Source organism: Nansenia antarctica, assembly GCF_963989245.1.
Source record: "Nansenia antarctica genome assembly, chromosome: 1".
In the NCBI taxonomy this organism is placed as follows: Eukaryota; Metazoa; Chordata; class Actinopteri; order Argentiniformes; family Microstomatidae; genus Nansenia; species Nansenia antarctica.
In genome coordinates, this window is record NC_137674.1 from 85,126,403 (window position 1) to 85,149,972 (window position 23,570).

Sequence of the window (23,570 nt, forward strand, 5' to 3'; positions counted from 1 at the left end):
CTGTTCCAATCTGAAAATATGACAAGACCCTAGACACAACTGAGGCTCAAATCAATCACAAGTTAAGCTCAAATCAAGGACAAATACAAAAACTAATAATAGTAAGAATAACTAAATAATAATAATAAAATATTTTTTTTAAAAACGGATGCCGAGTGAACAGAAGCGAAGTGGTTTTGTCAAAATGTAGTCTGTGAACTTACAGTACAGTTTCGTTTTGTTCTGGTAACAGTTTCTCAATTATTGTCTTTATAGACTAGAGATAACCCATTTAAAGACTTAATCAAACACTAGCAGTCACAGAGTTCAATGCCCGTACGACCAATAGGGCTTGCTCTTCTATCACGCACAGACATGTAAACACAGCTCTCATTGGTCGAAGCGATATTTTACCCAATGAGCGCGTTTGTTTTTCAAACGTCATGCTGTTCAACCAGGAAATGAATTGTACACTAGTCTTCTCTGTTGTTGTCTGCGGCTCTGTCACGTTTATCCATTGATCTCGATACATCTGTAGTCCAGTTTCACCGCATGTTCTCGGTTGAGTTGAGTGAACTTGTTCCCCCCCCCGAACATGTATAGCGGACTTTTACCTAAAGGTTTGACTGACGCTGAACTTAGTTCAGATGATGAGGACGACCAGAGTGTTGTTAAAAACCAAGCATTAGGATCCATATCTAAACGTGTTGCTGTAGAAACATCTCCCCCTGTCCTAGAAGACCTCCATCCTCAGGATGAAACCTTACCAGGGATCTCTCCTCAGATGTGGCAAGTAAGTCAGCCACGAACTAGCGACATCTAATTATGTATTACTATTACAATCTTAAAACTGCGTTTGGTTATATTTAGGCTACTCTTTTTGTGTGAATAGTTACATAGATACATAACATAGATACCTAGTGAATTGTTACATAGATACATATGTTTTTAGAAATTTAAAGGGCTCCAGAAGAAAAATGACGAGCTCAAGAAGATGAAGCTACCCAGAAGTAGACGACAGAGAAAAAGACATAAAAAAGGTCAATACTTATAGTGCATCCGGAAAGTATTCACACCCCTTCACTTTTCCCACATGTTGTTATGTTACAGCCTTATTGTCCTTAGTGTCCTCATTCCTGACTTCAACCTGTATTACAAAGTGCACTGACATTCCAATATCTGTGGTCAATTCCAAATGGTAAAATGAGATAAAAAGTATTATGGCCAGATACTTACTCAGATTAGTGACAGCTTGACATGACACAGCATGCCTGTTGGCCTGTGCTGCTATCCCCTGTGACAGGCCTGCCCTTTTTACTGTTATGGGAGCATAGAATAATATTACTAAGGTAATTATCTGATCAAGTCATTCAAATAAAATGATGATAAAAAACAATTAACCATGGTCATATAATCAAATTTACGAATGCCTTGCTGCTTATGGGGGGAAAATCTGAAGACTACCAATGAATTTTGGGGCGCAATGTAGGGCCCAGTGTCAGAATGCTAGGTCTCTGTCATGGGTCTTCCAACAGGACAATCACCCAAAGCACACTTCACACAAAAAGCACTCAGAAATGGTTTAAGACAAAGCGCTGGTTCTGAAGTGGCCAGCAATGAGTCCAGATCTAAATCCCACAGAACACCTGTGGCGTGATCTCAAAACAGCAGTTGAGAGAAGGAACCCTTCAAATGAGAGAGACCTGGAGCAGTTGGCAAAAGAAGAGTGCTCCAAAATTCCAGTAGAGAGGTGTTAAGCCCAGTTAATGCTTCTGCGTAAAATCTACGCCGTAGGCTACGCGGGCCTACGCAAGCTACGCCGTAGCCTACACCGTCGATCAACGCGCACCTCTCCAAAAATGTAACTACGCGTCAGTTTCTACGCAACCGTAAGCTCTGTGATTGGTCCGCTTGGTAGCACATGATTCCGACAAGATTCCGACTCTCTCGTCGGCCAAAATGCGGAAGCCATGACAGAAATGTCATTTACTTTTTCTGTAATTACTTATTAATAAAGATTTGAAAAATTATGATAACCATCGTATTATCTTAGTCTAATGTCATTTCAATGCATCATAGAACGTTTATTTACAACAAGCATAACAAGAAAAAGATCGCTATTATGCCGCTTTGAGCTCCGTTGAGTTCCTATGGAAGCGTCAGGCACAGCCTTCCTTTAAGGAGCGCGATTCACATTTACGAGATGTACAATCCTGTTTATTTAGAAATAAATTATTAGTTACAGGGTACATGGCTGTTCGTTGGGTTTAAATTATATTGGGTTTAAATTATATTTATGATAGACATATTTAATGTTAAGTTATCTAAAAGATAACATCAGAGAAGGGTCTCAAGATCCACCAGGGCAGGAAAAAGTGCCTAAGAGAGCTTAGCGAGGTGCCTCGCATTGACCACTACTTCCTCAGAGGTAGGGCAAATCAGTCGAGTGAAGCCCAGTGGCAGGATATTCACCACAGTCCACAGGGTATCAGAACCCCAGACGAAGCTCAACCAAGCACAGATCCATCAACGGACATGAGTCCAGAGCCTATCCAGCCACAGACAGCAGTAGAGAGGAAGATGAATGGACGGAAGCCTCAAATCTTGTGGCCTAAAGCCTGCCAGAAAAAGGAGTGGGAAAACACTGACACAGACCTTGTCCATCTTCTAGAAGGTCTGAAAGGGGGCGTGGAAAGAAAGCTGGACAAGATTGGAGAGATCATTTACAGCTATGGAGCAGAGAGATTTGGGGTGAAAAGTAAGAACCATGGGACACAGAAGGAACCATCAGCCCATCTCAAGTCCAGGAGACAACAAGAGATTGAAAGACTTGTGAAAGAAAGAAGGTGCCTGAGAAAACAGTGGAAGAAGGCCACAGAAGTGGAAAGGAAAGGACTTGAGGCACTACAGGCCGACATCAAGCAGCGTCTTGCAACACTGCGAAGAGCAGAATGCTTGAGAAAGCAACACAAGAAGAAAGAGCGAACAAGGACTGCCTTCTACAGAGATCCCTACAAGTTCGTCAAAGACCTCTTTGTCAAGGAGAAAACGGGTACCCTCAAAGTACCCATAAGGGAACTAGAGGAGCACCTGAGGAAGACCTACTCCGACAACCAGAGGCATGTGCCAGCCAGCATTCCGGATGACATGCCACCAATCCAACCACCTGAGCACCAGATGGAAACAAGGCCCCCTACATGGAGCGAAGTTGAGAGCACAGTAAAACGGGCAAGAACAGCCTCAGCCCCTGGGCCCAACGGCGTTCCATACAGGCTATATAAGAACAGTCCAGGCGTCTTGAAATACCTCTGGAAGCTAATGAAAGTGGCATGGGAAAAGGGAATCATACCAAAGGCATGGCGAAGGGCAGGAGGGATCCTGATTCCCAAAGAGAAGAATTCCTCAACCATCGACCAGTTCCGCCAGATCAAACGGCCAAGAAGGAGAAAAAAGACCTGCATGTGGTTTTCTTAGATCTTGCCAATGCCTTCGGGTCAGTGCCTCATGAGATTTTGTGGACAGCGTTCAACTTCTTCCAAGTCCCAGAGGGCATCACAAGGCTGGTCAAAGCCTACTTCCAGGACCTCCAGTTTTGTGTTACAGCACAAGCCAGTACAACTGCATGGCAGCACCTCGAGATAGGCATAATGGCGGGCTGCACCATCTCTCCACTGGCGTTTACCATGGCAATGGAGCTCATTATTCGAGCATCCCGATGGGTCGTTGGAGGGGAACGGTTGAAGAGCGGGCTGCGTCCTTCCTCCAATCAGGGCGTACATGGATGACATGACGACAATAACAACAACAAACGCATGCACCAAACGCCTGCTGGATAAACTCCAGGGAAACATCAAATGGGCACGAATGGAGATTAAACCCAGCAAGTCCCGCAGTATCTCCATTGTCAAAGGCAAGCTCTCCAATGAGAGGTTCCACGTCAACAACGAGCCAATACCAACAGTTCTGGAGAAGCCTATCAAAAGCCTTGGCCGTTGGTATAGCGCAGAACTCAAAGACTCGAAGCAGGTGGAACAACTCAGGCAGGATACAATCAGTGGCCTCAAGCAGATCAACAACACTGCTCTCCCTGGGAAGCTGAAGCTGTGGTGCTTTCAGTTTGGGCTGCTGCCCCGTCTCATGTGGCCAATTTCCATCTACGAGGTCACACTATCCCATGCCAACCGGCTGGAGAGACTGGTGAATGCACAAGTGAGGAAGTGGCTTGGACTGCCGAGAGGCCTTAGCAGCATAGGCCTGTATGGCAACGGAGCCCTCTCCCTACCAATCTCAAGCCTGGTGGAGGAGTACAAATGTGCCAAATCAAGGCTGGAAATGACTCTCACAGAATCCCGGGATCCATTCGTCAGAGGTGCTGCTCCGATCCTAGCAACGGGGAGGAAATGGAAGCCATCTGCAGCAGTTGCGGTGGCAAAGACTGCCCTCAGACACCGGGATATAGTGGGGCATGTCCAACATGGCAGAGGGGGCCTTGGTTTGGAAACAACAACACCCACATGGCAAAAGGCTACTCCAACCGAACGGCGGAAGATGGTGGTTGAGGAGGTGCGCCACCAGGAGGAAGCAGCCAGGTGCGCCAAGGCAGTCTCCCAAGCCCAGCAAGGCCGCTGGATGAAGTGGGAGAGCGTGGAGAGGAGGAAAATCACATGGAACGAGCTGTGGAGCATGGAGTCTAATAGGCTAAGTTTCATCATCAGAGCCACATATGATGTCCTGCCCTCTCCTACCAACCTACATCTCTGGTATGGAGAGGACCCAGCCTGTCTCCAGTGTGCAGCCCCAGCAAGCCTCAAACACATCTTGGTGGGTTGCAAGACCAGTCTAACTCAAGGAAGATACACCTGGCGCCACAACCAAGTGCTAAAGTGCTTGGCTGCCGAACTTGAGCACAAGAGGGTAACCACCAACGCCATGCCTCTAAATGCCCAGACTACCTTTCCACGGAAAACAATCTTCATCCGGGAAGGGGAGAAACAGCGGACCAAGCCATCACCTCCAGACTCAGGCCCACTGAACGCAGCCCGGGATTGGGAAATGCGGGTAGACCTCAGCCAGAGGCTCACCTTCCCACCCGAAATTGCAGCGACCAACCTGCGCCCAGACCTAGTCCTCTGGTCCAAGTCCTGCCGGCGTGTCTTCATCGTAGAACTGACGGTCCCATGGGAGGAGGCCATCGATGAGGCATTCGAACGGAAGAGGCTGCGGTATGCCAACTTAGCAGTCGAAGCAGAGGGGCGGGGCTGGAACGTGAAGGTGTGGCCAGTGGAGGTGGGCTGCAGAGGCTTTGTAGCCAGCTCCACCACAAGGCTCCTGAGGGCAGTAGGGATCAGAGGACAGGCCCAACGGAAGGCAATTAAAGAACTGTCCACTGCAGCAGAACGGAGCAGTCACTGGCTGTGGCTGAAACGTAGGGACCCAACATGGGCTCCCAAATGACCATGTGGTGCCACCGTGCGACACACACCCAGGCCTGATCAGCCTGTGGTGGGCCAACCTCGGCAGAGGGTGTCTTGTGATAAATGGCCGAAACACCCAATGAGGTCGGGGACCACAACTGAAGATGTGTCGTACTGGTGGCACCACGTGATCATTGCCAAATTCCACTCCACCCAAGAGGACATCTCCAACTCCACTCAGTCAATTGTTGTGCTAATTATTTAGGGATTTTAACATCTAGTCCTATTAAGAATCCTAAGAACTGTGATTGGTCCGCTTGGTAGAGTCACATTCCGACTCTCTCGTAAATGCGGAAGTCATGACAGAAATGTCATTTACTTTTTCTGTAATTACTTATTAATAAAGATTTGAAAATGTATGATAACCATCTTATTATCTTAGTGTACTGTCATTTCAATGCATTATAGACATTTTCTTTACAACAAGCATAACAAAAATACGTTTTTTGATCGCTATTATGCCGCTATGAGTACACCGACCGTCGGCATTGTCAGAATGCGCCTCTTCCTAACCGGAAGAGGCACAGCACAGGGGCATAGAAAACACACTGCCACCTAGCGATGTGACGGTGTATTTGCAGAGCGACCTACGCAGAAGTGTAAAGTGCGAGACCCCTTACGTAGGCTACGTAGGCTACGCGTGTAAATTCGACGCAGAAGCTTAAATCGGCCTTTAGTCATGTACCGTTAACGAGATAGAATAAGAAAAGCATATTTTTCTATGCCGCTATGAGTACACCGACCAACGCGACGCGGTCCGCGTAGAACTAGAACGTATAACTATAAACTTGGAGACCCCTTACGTAGGCTACGTAGGCTACGGGCGTAAATTCGACGCAGAAGCTTAAATCGGCCTTAAGAAACTCATTCATGGTTACAGGAAGCAATTGATTTCAGTTATCTTTTCCAAAGGGTGTGCAACCAAATAAGTTGAGGGTGCCAATCATTTTGTCCAGTGCATTTTCAGAGTTCTGTGTGGAATGATCAGATTTGGCAACAGCTGTGGTATATGGAGAGTTTGTGAGCTGTCTTACATGCCAGTAACCTAAGATTTGTTCCTTTATTTTTTGGGTCACTAAACAGATAATGAACTACAATCTAGGACCATTGAATCAAACAAAGACAGGTAACGAAAATGTACATTGTGAAGTGAAAATGATGTGCTACAGTATAGTCATATTTTTCAGTAAATTCTCACTCACAAGGTTTTGCTAACTGTTGCCAGTTTTAATGCTTGATTTGAATGAGATTACAAACAATTCTGCATTGATTTTAGAGAGCCATCACTTGAGAACAGTGTTGGCGTAAAAAAAACAATGCATGGGTACTTAGCATCCATAACATAGTATAGCACTGAACAGATAACCATGAATGCTTTTTTCTCCTCAGTAGGAATCCTCAAGTGGAGCCTGAAAACCCTTGGGATGGGCTTGAGAAGTACTTTGGCATCAATGATAAATTTCAACCCCCTGCCTGTAGCAGCAACAACTATGCCAAGGTAACAAAGATTTAGTCTTATTCCCCAGTCTCGACATTAAAGCTTGTCTGTTTGTCCGAGACAAGTACATTTTATGTTCCGACGAGTGTACTTCCTCCTGCACTTGTCTGGCGGACAAGTCAAAACAAAAAAAGAAATCTATGTATTAATATCCGCAAAAAAGTAATTCCTCCGTCAGTTGGATCGGAAAAGTAAAAAATGTATTAGCAAGTTATACCACACCTCATTCTCGCTGCCTGTAGTTTGTATCCGAAATTCTAAAATGCAATTTTTTAGGACCACTATACTAATACTGGGAAGGGCCTCCCTTTGCTCTCAAGACAGCCTCAATTCTTTTTACCATTGATTCCAGAAGATGTTGGAAACATTCTTTTGAGATTCTGGTTCATGATGACATGATGCATCACGCAATTCCTGCTGATTTTCCAGGTCCACTTTCAAGCTGTGAATCTCCCGTTCTACAACATCCCAAATGTGTTCTATTGGATTCAGATCCGGTGACTGGGAAGGCCACTGAAGAACACTGAACTCCTTGTCATGTTCATGAAACCAGTTTGAGATGACTTTTGCTTTGTGACATGGTGCATTATCATGCTGGAAGTTGCCATTAGAAAATGGGTACATTGTGGCCATGAAGGGATGCACATGGTCAGCAACAATACTCAAATAGGCTGTGGCATTCAAGCGATGATTGATTGGTATTAATAGGCCCAAAGTGTGCCAAGAAACCATTACCCACACCATAACACCACCTCCACCAGCTTGGATTGTTGACACAAGGCAGGTTGGGTCCATGGATTCATGCTGTTGGCACCAAGCACTTTGAGCTGCATTTCTTGTATGAAAGGTGCTATATAAATAAAGCTTTACTTACTTACCAAATTCTGACCCTACCATGTCTGCCTCAGCAGAAATCGAGGAAACTGAAGCTATGTTTTTCCAGTCTTCAACTGTCAAGTAGTTTTGGTGAGCCTGTGCCCACTGCAGCCTCAGCTTTCTGTTCTTGGCTGACCGAAGTGGAACCCGACATGGCCTTCTGCTGTTATAGCTTCTGACTCACAGTTCCACGTGTTGTGTATTCTGAGATGCTTTTCCGGCCTCCTACACAGAAAAACTGCTAAATAGCTTTATACTAGCTTATCCTGATGTGATTTGGAAAATGTAAGGATACTTGGTGGTAGAACGCACATGTCTTGGAAAAGTCATGAAAGGAGGATCAAGGAAAGCTAAGATATAAAAAAATGTCCAAATGACCCCACCCATGGCTGTTCTAGTGTTAACACTCAACGTTCGGCAAACAACATTTTCAAAACCTAAAATTACACCCAGCACGGTCCTTCTGAAAAACAAAACACACTTTTCTGACCACGAGAACTGGAATGCCAGAACCTTTACTTTAGCTTCCTTAGCTAGTGCAGTCGCTGCCATCATCTACCAAACCTGAACCAACTGCCTCTGCGATTCCTGTGAGAAATGTGAGCGGGAGGGCCGCCGTTCCATCGATCAAACCAAACAAGACAGCAGGCCGCACAACAGCTAACGGCTGTTCAAGAGGTGACTTGGCGTGCGGCTGAGAGAGCACTTGAACATTTCTTTAAAAAATATAAATAATATAAATCCTCGCCAGTGTGCCAACGATCACGCCGCCGTGTGCTAATGGTGTCACGCGTGCCTAAGGTTGCCGACCCCTGCTGTAGAGAGCATAGAAGACTACTTAAGTGGTTACTTACCTATTGTCATCTCTAAACGCCTGGATAACTGAGGCTACCGTGAAGCGGCTCAAATTCGGGCTGGGCTCTCTGCCCAGCTTCAGTCATTGTTAGGCTATGAAAGTTGAGCGGATTTCCTTGAGCGGACATATTGGCTCGCCTTCCTCTTCCTCCTCCTCCCCTTGCTCTCACTCTTCCTCATCCTCTCTGTTCTCCATGCTGCTCCATATTTCCCCCACCACAGTCGAGGTCACCCAAGGCCTCTGACAACAGGATTGAAGTTTTTTGCCAATTGTTGTTTGAAGAGGTGAGACCAATGAGTAATTAAGGTGTGGCATTTTGAAGGCCAGTGTTTTACAGGTGAACAAAGCGTGAAAAAGTATGCGATTTGAGCATAGAGTTTTTGCAAGGAGATGATTTAGTATTTCTACTTGAGTGAAAACAATGGAATTGTGCTTAAGAGTCTAGCAGTCTGGAGTCTTGTGTTGATATATGAGCTTCGAGTTTTCAGACTTGTGTGCATAGTTCCATTTCTTGTATGTGGAGAAATACTGTAAGGAGTGAGCTACTGTAACGTAGAGGGAATGAAATAAATCACTTATGTTCTCTATGATAGAGAGTAACATGTTGAAAATGTTCTGTGGCAAACTTCAAACGAGCTTCAACTTGCCTTTTCTTCAGTAATGGAGTCTTCCGGGGTGATCGCGAATGGAGACCGTGTACAACTGTACCCGCTGCTTCCAGGTCTTTCTGAAGCTCTGCTCTCGTAGTCCTTGGCTCTTGGGCTACTCTTCTGACTAACTGTCTGACTGGCCAGCCAGAAACCTTGAGAGGAGCTCCTGTGCGTGGCCAGTTGATGGTCGAGTGATGTTCGTTCCACTTGTGGATAATGGCCCCGATGGTGCTTATAGGAACATCTAGGAGTTGAGAAATCCGTCGGTAACCAGTGCCATTACTATGCTGCTCAACAATGTTGTTTGAAGGTCTTGGCAGGGAGAGCTCTTTGCCTCTACCCATCATGAGATGTTTCTTGCAGGAAAGCTTCGTGACAAATGATTTGTTTACTTGCGTTCAGAGGTGGGAAACCCCTTTTCAAAGAGTGGAAGTACTTCCCCACCAACATGCACTAACCCAGCTGATTCTAATTAGCACAGGTAGGAGAACCCATAAGCTGATTTAGTGCTTTTTCTTACTGTGTTCAATACTTTTTTCCTGTGTTATTCCACTTTATTGCACATAGCTTTTTTTATGGATTTCAATATTAGCCTACAATTTCTTTAGCTGTGTAGCTTTATTGAGTTAATACCAATGTTTGGTCTACATTTCATGTGAATAGCTTCAATGGACATATGTTGAATTAAACAAATTGTTGATGTGTTGGATCCTTATTTCCCCCATTGTATCATTTAATACGCTTGATCTACATTTTTGCTCAGTAGATATTTATTGTGTAGAAAAATGTGAGGGAGCGTTTGTCCAAATCTAAATCTACTATAAAAGGAATTAATCTGCTATGCCTGGATGTATGTAATACATTAGCGTCTAAGTATAGTATTGTGCCATTGGTCACAATCGTGACTGCTCAGATGTTGCTCATGAAATAGAGAAATATGTAAGGAATGTATAAGAAATGAAAGAATATGTAAACTAGACCCTTCTAACATTATATCTACAAACAAATATTGTCCTATTTCAAATATGTAGGCTATTTTATTTTGTGTTGAATAAGCAGTCCCTCCTTAAACATGCATCTTGAAGAAAAAATAATCTTGTAACCAATTTCTATAAGTGTCATTTATATAAGAAAAAAGAATCTTGTAACCAATTTCTATAAGTGTCATTTAATTATCTTAGATACATTGATGATACATAATATATGACCGTTGTGTTAATAAGTTCTATTATAAGCGCTAGAGAGTCTCAAAACTATAGTTTGACTAATGTCACTAATGTCTACAATGTCTGACCTTGTTCTGCTGAATTTATGTGACCAGAGTCCATAAACTGCAGTGCTTAAATCACTCTTACAATCCTTTATGTGAGAAGGACCACCTTATATAGAATAATGGCGTCTTGCTTTCATGTATTCTGTATGTATACCAGCTACATGTACAGATTTATTTGTGTGTCAGAAAGGCTGCTTGCTCTGCTTGGGTAGTGTCCTCCCACCACTAACCAGGGGCAACAACCCTCCCACCCCAACCCCAACCCCCCCCCCCCCCCCTCTCTGGCCTGTAATGGAAATGTGTAATTAAAGAGTCACATTTATGTTGGGTAATCTCCTGTAACATTTTTTTTTTGATTTCCCCACTAATATCCAATCAAAAAGGTTTTCATTTGTGAGGGGAAAAAAATCTACATATTTGTAGTAATGGCAATCATATTAAAAATAAGGCCCAGGGGACTATTGAAGTTACTCTTTGATTTTTTTTTTTTCTCTCTTTCTATTTCAAAATCACTCAATTTCTCTCCTTCCTCCTTCTTCTTCTCTCCAGTCCGGCCTAGAAAAGAGCATGGAGGGAGCCATCGCTGAAGGGGACTTTGGCAAGGCGGAGGAGATGAGCGACAGCCTCGCCACTCGAGAGGTACGTCGTCGTGCCTGATAAGAGATCTTTGGGGGTGCTCCCCGCTGTGACAAATCGAACTAATGGATCCGCGGCCATTTCTCCTGCAAAGACACAGGGGGAACAAAAACACAGACAGGCGGCACACAGGCACACACACCATTGACAAGTCCTGCAGCCCTTTCCATTGAGTTAATGGAAAGCCCACCCCTTAGTTTTTGAAGTGCTGCAGTGTCTAAAGGACTTTTGGCTCTGCTTTTTAATGAAGGGTACATCGCTTTCAAAGCCAACTGCTAAAACATTTTCGAGGTGCGAGTTTCATACCTTTGAAGTGCCTACGTCCCTAAATGCAGTGCCTGCAGTTTTGAAACCGCTAGTTTTGGCAGGTATTGGGGGGGGGGATGAAGCGGTTCACAGTTAATTTAGCAGAAAATGTAGCCCACACACAACCGTAAACGTGGTTAAGCAGACGAACCTCGGCTGCTATGTTTTAAAGTTTGGGGAATGTAGTAGTTTTCAAAATGTCACAACTTGAATGGAATATTGTTTATGTTAAGATATTCTGTATGAAGCTCTTCTATGGGTGTTCTGTTACTCAAAGCAACACGGCAGTATTCTGTCAATCGCAGGATTTACCCAAACATACCGCGTGTCGACCGATGCTAACATTCGGACAACAATCGGCCAACAACAAAAGTTAGGCAAGTTGGGCATGCAAAAAGTAGATACAGTAAATGAAATCCTTCAAACACACCAGAGCCGTACCATACCATCCGTCAACACTCCCTCTGCATTCCACCTCTACTGTGTAGAGGAATTGATGACAATGCAGGTGTCCAAAAAACTACAGGAAGATAAATGAAAGTACTTTCTTTACAAAGTGGCACCTGCACTGTGGTTTCACAAAGCCTCTTAGGGGGACCAGTGGATTTGGAGAGACTTAGCTGAGGTTCTTGTCTCTCCGTCACCTGCCGTGTCTTGCCAGGAACGTGAAGGGAGGACTTGACAGAAGTCTGGCAGACCTAACTAACTCACTGTGTAGCAGTTAGTCACTCCATGACGAGAGTAGGGAATCGACCAATAACAAAACCATAAAGTCACACAAACACGTTGAGTGACAGTTGGGCTAAGTGGCTTAAGTGGCTGTGCTTTTGCTACCTACTGTAAAAAAAAACTATATATGGTTGGTAAAGTGTCCATTTGGGCATTGGTGAAGGACTTTAAACCCCCCATTTCTTGTTCATCTTGAGTCTAATTGTGTTTGAGATAGTAGTAGGGTTTACTTTGGACAAGGCTGTAGAGACACACGTTTAGAGGAGCAATAAATCCCAGTGTGGCCACAATCGATTTCAAGGTAATTATCGAGTGTCTCATTTGATACGTAATGTTTAATTACATGTAGAATTTGTTTACGGACGTAACACCGGGGACCTGGTTGTGGCAGGCGTTTTAGAGGAGCAGTAGTAACAGGGTTTAGTAGCAGGTTTTTGTAGCAGGACTGGAAATGTGTTTCTCCAGCTGTGAGGAACTATGGAGGGCTGTGTTTGTCTCCCATTAGGCGTTATTTCTGGAGAGAAAAAAACAAACCTGGTCCACTTTGGATGACTATATTACTATATTACTGCATTTCATCCTCAATCTAGCAGAATAGCATGTATCTCTTTAAAACAAAGTGAAAAGGCTCAAGATGGAGAGCTTTTTTTCTCAGAATGTTCCTTTAATAAAATAGACAAATTGTTTGTTTCTGCTGTTTTGAGCTCACGCAATCAATTAATGATTTCCTTGCTTTCTTCTTTTAATCTGAATATTAAAACAATTTGTTAAAACCTTTTTGAAGGCACTTCTTTTTATTTTTTTTTACAAACTACATGATGCATTCGCTTTCATCTTTTCAAGTTCTGACACACTGCCAGGATATTACAGGTTGCTTTGAGATTGTCTTCTCTTTAAAGTATTTTTTGAAAAATTCCCCAACAGAGCCTGCAATCCTTTGTTTTAGATACTTGTTAAAGTTAAAGTTACGCGCTGCTTAAAAGTTAAAGTAAAGTAATACAACCACTTAAAGGTGATACAAAGTACATTTCCTCTTAGGTACAATATTTGAATATTATGAACTGGTACTTACAACAAGTTGTTAGGGCAGGCTACGATATTGTAAGTGCATTCATTTTTCATCCTTAATATCCTTACCTTTTGAGAAAGGTTGCACATTGACATGTTAAAATGGCAAAAATATTGCACATTATTGCACACAGCTGTAAACCGCATACAGAGTAATTTATTTCCTTAATTGGCGTTAAGGAACATTAAGTGACTGCTATATACAGTATAATTCACTCACCCTCTGTCAGGAAAGTTGATCCACCAGCTTATATTTGAAATCTGGATTTCTAGAACATTCCTGAAATAAAAACAGTCAAAGCTCTAATCAGTCTTGTTTCTGATCAAACTCTGAAGAATGTAGTTCAATTTGGGAATCCTGACATAAAAATGTAACATTTGCCACATGGTAACACTGTCTACAAACCATGTGTCTATACAATACATACTAGAGCATTTAGATATCACAATCATACCACTAAGACTTCCTATTAAATACATTATGATATCCTAACATCCTGTAAACATGTATTCACAATGCCATACACACACGTTGTCTAGTACCAGCCTTGCTTGCTACTACAATACGATAAGCATTCATAACAGCTCATGGCTACTCAGAATTGACTTCAGAGCGTACATTAAATTCATTCATAATGCATTACACAGGTGGTTCATTCAGCATGTCACTACATCTTAGAAGACACCTTCAGCTACTGTGCTGCTCAACTTTTTTCAGAAGGTATTTTCAAGCCAAACCAAACCTTTCATTTCCTCCTCTTATATGATACTGAGCAATATGCGTCTTTTGAAATACTCAGAGGCAGCCCTTTATAGAGTAAGTGAGAATAATACAAGACAAAGGACTGTCACACCGTATTACTGCTCACAGTTTCCCCTCAGCACTGATCACAGCCATTAGTCTAGCATTACCGGTTTACCACTTCAAAACATAAACCCGTTGGTCTGACACAATGGAGGGGTGTCATGTCCATTTCATGAGTTCCAGGGGCGAAATCATATGAATGTTAAGTGCTGTAAAGAAAACACCTCCGTGTTTCACAAACACTTGTCAACAACAGAGTAGAACAACACATTCTATAGACATTAATAGTGATGTTTTCTAAAAAACAAAACGTCAAGACAAATTATCTACCTGTACTGATTGTGGCACACATCCAATTCATATTACGTAGCTACGGCAGTCTATGGTATGGTAAACACCTTAACAGCCACCTGGCTTTAGATCATTGTCAGTCTGAAATATAGAAATATAGCCTCAGAGCCACAGTTTGCTATAAATGGGGTCTTGCATTAAGGCTATTGTCCGCAGGGTAACCTGTCTATCTTTACCTCCCTACCACTCGAAATTATATCATAACCCTCATTATATTAAGTATCAAACTACCGTATTTCAGTGAGAGTAGCTATAGGAAAAAGAATCCATACTTCCAAATGAACCCTTTGGAAAGCCTTTGCTTAAGAGCTGTGAAACCACGTAGCATGACTAGCTTTGTTAGAAGGGACATGGCTAGTTAGATGAAACAAAGAGCTGAACTAAGAGTGTTTCATGTTATTTATTTTTATTTGTGTATTTTTTTTTCTTCCTTTTGAGTACCTTAGCCTTCCGTGTCACATGTTTGTAATAACAAAATTAATGAGCATTGCTTTTGTGGAAAAACTGCTCTTATCAGATTGTCAGTGTCCCCGCCCAGTGTCAGAACACGAGGCTCTCTCTCTCTCTCTCTCTCTCTCTCTCTCTCTCTCTCTCTCTCTCTCTCTCTCTCTCTCTCTCTCTCTCTCTCTCTCTCTCTCTCTCTCTCTCTCTCTCTCTCTCTCTCTCTCCCCTGCTCGGCCCCCGGGGCAGCTGGGAAAAACAGTTAAGGAAAAGTCTCCTCTCTCTTTGTTCCTTTTTCCTTCACCATAAGCAATTTATCACAGAATGAACTTTTATTGTATCTCTAGATGACTCACATTACATTTTCGCCCCTTAATTTTTGAAAATGGATTTTGAAACGGGTACTAAGCTTTTATCAAATGCTCGGGAATCTCATTTGGATTATTGTATTTCATTAATTACTTGATAGACAAAGCATAGTTTTCAATGTAGATTTTTTGGGCTGTTTAATTAATTAGCATGTTTTCTCTTTTAATTAAAGCCATTTTTAAAATTAAAGCCCACAGCAAAACACATATATAATTTGTTTGTAATTAGGCCTTAATTGGTGGTAGTGGAAGCTTAGCATCCTCATTTTTCTTTTTTCATGATTGCCATTTTATTACCAGTCAGTCATTAATTAAACTGTTTTTCTAATTAGCTTATAAAACTGTTGATGGCACATTATTGTAAGTGTGAGTTCAAAGCTTGCTAATAAGCCTCCCCTACTCAGAAGAGGCCAGATAATGAATGGGTACAAAGCAAGCGAACTTTCAGACTTTCCTTTCAGTCCCTGAAGATGACAGTTGTGTGTATCTAAAATCTGATTAGTAGAACAGAAAAATAGAGACGTGCGTTGTACCACTGGCTGTTCAACTGTAGCGTATCTCCCCACAAGTGGGTCTCTTTCTGCGTGTCATGTAAGGCTGTTTGACGGCCCAATTGACCAGACCGTGTCACATAATATGTGAGTGCCCTCGGAAAGGACTGATTATCTTTATCAACAGAATATGGAAAGGTTTGGAATGTGACCTGTCAAATAATATAGGCTATTAAGTAGGGATGCACGATACCTCTTTTTATGGGCAGAATTAAATCTAAATCAACTGTTGTCCCAAAACATTTGACTAGTGTTCTTATTGACCCTGTCTTAACAGTGTCACAGAGATGAGGTAGGTACTGTGTCTCAAAGGTTTGTCCACGTGGTCACCAGTCGTTACTCTCCCCGAGTCTGTGCTAATCACATTGTTTCTGGAAGGACGTTTCAATTCACTTATTGATAATGACGTCAAACTATGTAACATTGGAGAAGACGATAGTCATGATGGAAGCAGCTATTGAGCAATTTAGGATGATGATGACATGGTGGGCATAGTTGGAATAGGCTAAACTTTAGGCCTGTGTATTCATCTTGAGAAAGACCCCAACAAGACACCCCTCATTGTAGTGAAGAGTTGGATGTTAATTCTACCTACAGTATGCTCACACCAGTTACATAACTACAGTGGCCTTCTTAAATATTGGAATGAGGAAGCATGTTATATTCTTTTAGCTTTATACTCCCAACAGTTTGGATTTAATTAAGTGGAGATTCTCAGCTTTATTTCAGTGTTTTCTTTTTTCAGATTGGTTTCACCAGTTAGAAATGACAGCCCTTTTTATACATAGTCCCCCTATTTCAGGGCACCAAAAATATTGGAAAGTTGTCTTGACAGGTGTTTCTGGGGCTGGGTGCCATCACATTTTTGCATAAGAGAGCTGTCCATGTCTAGTATTGATTCTAGGCTTTGAATTTTCCGCCTATTAGTGTCCATCAACATGAGGACCATAGATCAGGAACACTCTCCAGGAGGTAGGCGTGAACGTGTCAGAGACCACCATCCTCATATCACCAGCCAAGGCTTCAAAAAATGTACTTAAAAGTCTGCAGAAGTCTGGAAAACAGCCTTGTGGACAGATATAATGAATAGTATCATGTACCAGAGTGATTGCAAGAGGAAAGTTTTGGGGAAAAAAGGATTTGCCCAAGATCTACAGCGCATATAGGCCCACCTCATCTGTGAAACCTGGTGGAGGAGTGGTGTTGTGCTTTGGGCATGGATGTATACGTGCCAAAAGAATCTGCAAACTTGTCTTAATTGACGATGTAACTGCTGACAGCAGTGTACAGCAACATCCTGTCTGCTTGCGTACAAGCAAATGCCTCCAAGTTGGCATTTTATTGGCATGCCATAGCGACTACAGTTACAGTTTTTCAGGGCCAAAAAGTTCTTGACAGGCCAAGTCAGTCTTCAGATGTAAATCCAATTGAACATGCAATTAATTTCCTGAGGATAAGACTTTAGGCAAACTACCTCAAAACAAACAACAACTGAAGAAGGCTGCAGTACAGGCCTGGCAGAGCATCACCTGAGAAGATACCCAGCGTCTGGTGGGGTCACCAGATTCTAAATGTGAATACTTCATTTGGATGTTATATGATTTTTTTCCGCCAATATCTTTGGAGCCCAGAAATAGGGGGGATTATGTTTATTTTATTTTATTTTTCCATTCTAAATGGTGAACCCAATCTGAAAAAACAACAACATTGAATTAAAGCTGAGAATCTCTACTTTGACCCCCATAGTAATTGAGTATAGACCTAAAAGAAGACAACATTCTTCTTCAATACTTATCGAGGACAATTTTGAATCCTCCCTGTTTTTCTTTCAGGTGGTTTAACTTGACCCAGTAATTCTTATCAATATATGTTACTTTCTTCATTTAATCCGCATTAGGATAGGATAACCAACAGTAATACCACTGAAATCATCGAAGTGATTTAACAGATACCCTATCCTCGTGTATCACATTGTTAGAGTAAAGCTTTTGCATGGCATAAACAAGGTCCATTTTCAGTGTAACAATCTGACTTTTAGGGCAGAAATCCCCCCCCCCCTCCACCCCCTCCCCTTTCCCTCAATACTTAGAAATTAGACTGAAATTACATATGAGCTGGCTAATCTGATATTCATTCCATTCTTATATAGCCCTGCTTCCCAAAGTTGACTAAGGGCACGTTATTTAAGCATTAAGGTAGTGTGATAAGGGAATTAGGCTGGTCATTAATCGTTTACACGTCAAATGCAGCAGAGCAGCTCGGGGAGGTGATTTACTGAGGCAAAGCCACACAGCCCCTGTTAATCCACCTCTCACACGTTTTAATTGGAAGAGGGTTCTTGGGATAGGACATTTATGAATGGGTTTAAGGCCATTTCTTCCTTAAAGCCATCATTTATTTTCGGTACTGTTAATACCAGGCAGGCTTTAACATTTTTATCCATATAAAAGAAGCATTTATGTTGCCAAGTTTGAGTGTTGTTGTGTGTCTCATTGTTTTGAGGTGTTTTGTGTTGTTTGAAATATATGTAGGCCTATATTGGGGGGTATTTGGAAATGTTGGGGGTATTTTTACCATAGAAAATGGAGGGAGTTTTTGATATTGTTCATTGTGAGGACTGTGTATACTCTATTGTATTCTGTATTAAATTGTACTTTGAAACTAATACAATGTGTGTCACAAAGCCACATAGCCGTAGCATAGCGTACAGGTTAGCTCATAGCATAGAGTAGAGGTTAGCTCATAGCTAGTACAGGTTAGCTTATAGCTAGTACAGGTTAGCTCATAGCTAGTACAGGTTAGCTTATAGCTAGTACAGGTTAGCTCATAGCTAGTACAGGTTAGCTCATAGCTAGGACAGGTTAGCTCATAGCTAGGACAGGTTAGCTCATAGCTAGGACAGGTTAGCTCATATCTAGGACAGGTTAGCTCATAGCTAGTACAGGTTAGCTCATAGCTAGTACAGGTTAGCTCATATCTAGGACAGGTTAGCTCATAGCTAGTACAGGTTAGCTCATAGCTAGTACAGGTTAGCTCATATCTAGGACAGGTTAGCTCATAGCTAGTACAGGTTAGCTCATAGCTAGTACAGGTTAGCTCATATCTAGGACAGGTTAGCTCATAGCTAGTACAGGTTAGCTCATAGCTAGTACAGGTTAGCTCATAGCTAGTACAGGTTAGCTCATAGCCAGTACAGGTTAGCTCATAGCTAGTACAGGTTAGCTCATAGCATAGAGTACAGGTTAGCTCATAGCTAGGACAGGTTAGCTCATAGCATAGAGTACAGGTTAGCTCATAGCTAGTACAGGTTAGCATAGCCAGTACAGGTTAGCTCATAGCTAGTACAGGTTAGCTCATAGCATAGAGTACAGGTTAGCTCATAGCTAGGACAGGTTAGCTCATAGCATAGAGTACAGGTTAGCTCATAGCTAGTACAGGTTAGCATAGCCAGTACAGGTTAGCTCATAGCATAGAGTACAGGTTAGCTCATAGCTAGTACAGGTTAGCATAGCCAGTACAGGTTAGCTCATAGCTAGTACAGGTTAGCATAGCCAGTACAGGTTAGCTAGTACAGCTTAGCTCATAGCTAGTACAGGTTAGCATAGCCAGTACGGTACATGTTAGCTCATAGGTAATTGTAGCAAATGAGAATTTGCTCAAATATCAATATCAAATATTAGTATAATATGTCAATGAAACAATTAAAATATATTTATCTTCAACATGTTACGCTGTGAGTGACATATAAGGGGGGCCCCGTGTTTGGGAGTCCACTCGAATCGCCATGACGACCCAGCGTAACTGACAACAGAGAGTAGTGCTATTGACCTAACCCTCCTATTGGGCCCCAAGCTGGTGCTGTTAGTGGCAGCATTATGCAGCATGCAAAACCTTCCAAAAGGTCACATCACATTAATCCTTTGAATAAACCTTGTGTTGAACAGAGGCTGTGCTCAGGACAGACTTAAATAAGACTGTTAGGAACCCCCCAAGAAAGTATCACTAAGACACTTTATCTTAATTTTTTACACAGGGTCTCATGGAAACGTAGTGTTTTATGACCGCCTTAAAAACAAAGAACACACGAGGTTGTGTTGTGTGATCTATGGGTTTTATTTTCTAGCTTTGTATTTTCTATTTCTCCAGAACGTTTTCATTTTTCATTTTTTTCTCGCTGCTATAGCGGTCTGATGTGAACGGATTTGGCACTAAGACGCACCAAAAGGGGAGGGGGAGAAATCCTGAAAAGTGGATCAAAAAAGTAAATGAAAAATAATGTCATATTACGGAAAATATGAGAGGCTAATTTGTGCCGACTTTTTGCTAATTTTGTTCTCGCCACAGAAAGACGAGCCGTCACCTGCCTCGGCTCTGCCGCGCTGACAGTGCCAGTGATCCATGAAATAAGCTGCCGCTGGCTTTGTTCAGATAAGAATGAACAAATCTGCACAATGTACTGCTCTCAGAATCTCATTTTCATACTTGCATGCAGGCTAAAAGAAATAAGCTGTTTGCAGGCTTGATTAATCAGACATTTGAGGGGGTTTTTTTGTCTCTTTGATCTGTTCTGTCTCCTAGGTAACTTGGTTGACATTAATGTTGAGCCCCAGTAAAGACAATCAGGGATTGTAGACTGAACTGATAAAAAAATTAAAGACCTTTAACGCTTTTAAATATAGTAACTGCACTGTGGTGAATATGAAATAGGGAAGGAGGGAGGGGGGTAAGGGGGGTGGGGGGGCGACGCATGGGGGTTTTAATTTAGGTTTTAGTATGTTTAGTTAGACTTTTTTTATTTTTTATAGACCTTTGCATTTCAAATGCCCCCTGTAGGAGTGCAGGTTAATGTGGGTAATCCGTGTGTAGAAAAAATGACCAATCACAAGCCATTTAGCGTCATCCAATTTCATTACAATTTTACCCCATTTACCCAATTACTTTTATTTTTGGGGCAAAATGTGAAAGCAAGAGCCTATTCTGTGATTCGGGAAACTATTTAATAAACCTGAGATTTATGATCTCAGCGATGCTTCCCCAGCCAAGAAAAAAAACACATATTTAAACACCTACACCACTTAAACATGGTGCTCTAAAAAGCACTGGTGAAAATTATCTCCTGGCAGATCTACTCCAAACACACAGAATGATCTCCATCCATTGTAAACTTTCCCTTTTCTCCAGCGGGTCTGACTAGAAAACATGATTTAGTGGCTTTTAAAACCTATAAAAAATGACAAGGAATTAGAAAACTGTCATAGTATGTTAGCCCCAGGTTATGCAGAGGCTTTTACGAATCATCCAAGTGACTGTATAGATGAATGCCTCGAGGGCCCCGGCAGAGCCCAGCACTTGCAGCCAGCTGAAGTCCTTATCTTAAATCCAAGCAAAGTACCATTAATCTTTTTGAAAGACCTTTATGGCTTTTAATGTATCCCAAATTAGAACATTTTACACCCTTGGTTCCTGAAATATGGTGATAAAAAGCCTTTAGAGTTTAATTTTTCCTGGCTGCTCACTCTGACCTGCTTAATCCCAGCATGCATTAGGAGATATTTTAGTTTCAGTCTTTCTAATAAAGTTTATCCCACTTAATTATAATTGAAACATTTTTTTTCCACCAGTTTTTTTTTCTTCTTCCCTAAGCAAAAGAAATGGTGGCACATTTCTTCATTACCTTAAGACTTTTTTCCTTTTTTTCTTTTTCATGATTGTACTCTATGAATATTATGAAGAATTACCAAAAGGTTTGGTGATTTGTTCCAAGTGTTTATCAAAGTTTTTCTTCGGTCGAATAATAAACCTATCTCAGGAGTGACAGAGGAGGCTGGGGTTTTCCCTTTTGTTTCCGGTGCTTCTGTGTGACTGGGGTTATTGGGATTATTCTGCTCCACAATACATTTGCTCTTCCTTCCTGGGATTTGAACAAATGTGTTTGCCACTTGCAGTCACGGTCATTCATTCTACTTCTAATTTCAGGAACGGCAAATATTTCCAAATGAAAATGTCTTTCTTTCTCACAGTGCATTATCTGATTGGATCACGTGTCACACTCACAACATTAGTTTTGCACGTGTTAAAGGGTCGATAGTCGTACTCCATATAGCTCTTAAGCAGTTGTAAATGTACTGTAATAAAGCATATATTCTTTCCGCATGCCAACTGTTTTAAATTGTTTATAACATCTTGAGGCTGTATTTCCCTGTGGATTTACCTGCCCAGGGACTGCTGATGTAATTTAGCTACCCAGCTAATTCAGGGAGAGTCAATGACTGTCCATTGTCCCTTTAAAAAAAAAAAAAAGAATAAATCACAAACAACATACCACAATCTAGGTACCATCGTGGTTGGGGTGAGGAGACAAAACAGAGACCAGAGGCATTGTGGGAAGGGAAGCCACCCTGACACGTCAGTCAGAGTAGCGGTGCTTGCTGCCAGAGAGGCTGGTTTACATCCTCTAATGGGCCTGTTTCTGTCTCCTGCTCAATAGCTGGCTGTGAAGATCGCCCAGGCGGCCGACTGCCGTGACTATGTGAGAAGCAAACAGGAAGCTGGGGCCTCGCAGGCAGCACTCAAGAGGAAGGAGCCAATCGCCTGGGGGTTTGTTGTTGTTGTGTTTTTGTTTTGTTGTCACAGTTATCTCCTTAATGTATATAGCCTATATCGTGACGTTAGAATTATAAGGTTCTATCTCAATTTTTGTCAAAATTTAGTTTTTTACATAATCTGATCCATTAGGTGTTTATTAATGCCTGTGTGGTGTTATTTTAAAAATGTTGACATTTTTTAGTTAGTAATTCATAAAATACAAAGGTTCCATCTCACAAAACATAATGGAATGTAAAAACGTTGACGCTCCATATCTCTGAACTACCCTAAACGGAGATAGAACCTTATAATTCTAAGATCACGATATATCAAACCACACTATGTTAGCTATGTGCGTTTATTAGGAATATTGACTGTTTTTTTAGCTTCATTCCTTCCTGAGGTAAATACTTCAGATCACCTTGAGTGAGTGGGTGTCTAGTAGACATGTTGTCATTAGATGGACTCCATTTGAAGCTCACTGTTGATGAGGATGAAACACTGATAATCTCCATGTTTAAAATGTGTTATGCCCATTATGTGTTATCACCTTATGAGCTCTCACTGTTATTTCAAGCCTGCAGGGATATGTCCAGTAAATATCATAGAGATGTAGATGATACTCCATATGTATGATGATACCCCAAACTGTATTTCACTAAATGCATTTTTTCTTTTTCTTTTTAGTTTTGAAGCCAAGAGAAGATGGGAGACCAAGAGTAACATGGGCTATATGTGACATTGTACAAAAGAGACTTTTTTAGCATTTGAATTTGTTATTTTAAGTGTAATTTCTCAGGGTTTTTTGAGACGTGTGTTAACGTCACTGATACACATTGTCTTTTGTGTATAGATGTGCTAGCATTAGTAGGTCTTGAGAGAAATATACATTACTGACATTAAAACTATAAGGAAGGAATCATAGAATGTTCTGGAATTAATTCGCCCAGCTCTCCATGGTGGCTACATTGTGTGTTCTTTTCCATTCCATTTCTGTGATATGAGCATTTCTAGTATTTCTCCCTCAAATTAAATCTGGTGTACATTACTGGATGATGCATTTATTTATTGCTGTAAAGTGGGTTAATCAGGCAGGCGCTCCTTTCTTCTAAGGAGGTAGAGAA

The 23,570-nt window shown here is 41.9% G+C and overlaps 1 protein-coding gene across 2 annotated transcripts; it reads left to right on the forward strand.

The window, feature by feature from the left end:
- Nucleotides 1-560: 560 nt before the first annotated feature.
- fam204a (family with sequence similarity 204 member A) lies at nt 561-23,244 on the forward strand. Of its 2 annotated transcripts, none has more exons than XM_080543949.1 (7): nt 561-772; nt 932-1,019; nt 6,537-6,579; nt 6,843-6,951; nt 11,156-11,245; nt 22,349-22,458; nt 23,134-23,244. In XM_080543949.1, exons 1-7 carry the CDS (start codon nt 575-577, stop codon nt 23,183-23,185), a joined length of 690 nt encoding a protein of 229 aa, XP_080400075.1. In that variant the 5' UTR covers nt 561-574; the 3' UTR covers nt 23,186-23,244. The 2 variants fall into 2 exon arrangements, with proteins under 2 accessions (XP_080400075.1, XP_080400076.1); XM_080543950.1 differs by having other exon boundaries at nt 6,846-6,951.
- The last annotated feature ends 326 nt before the right edge of the window (nt 23,245-23,570 follow it).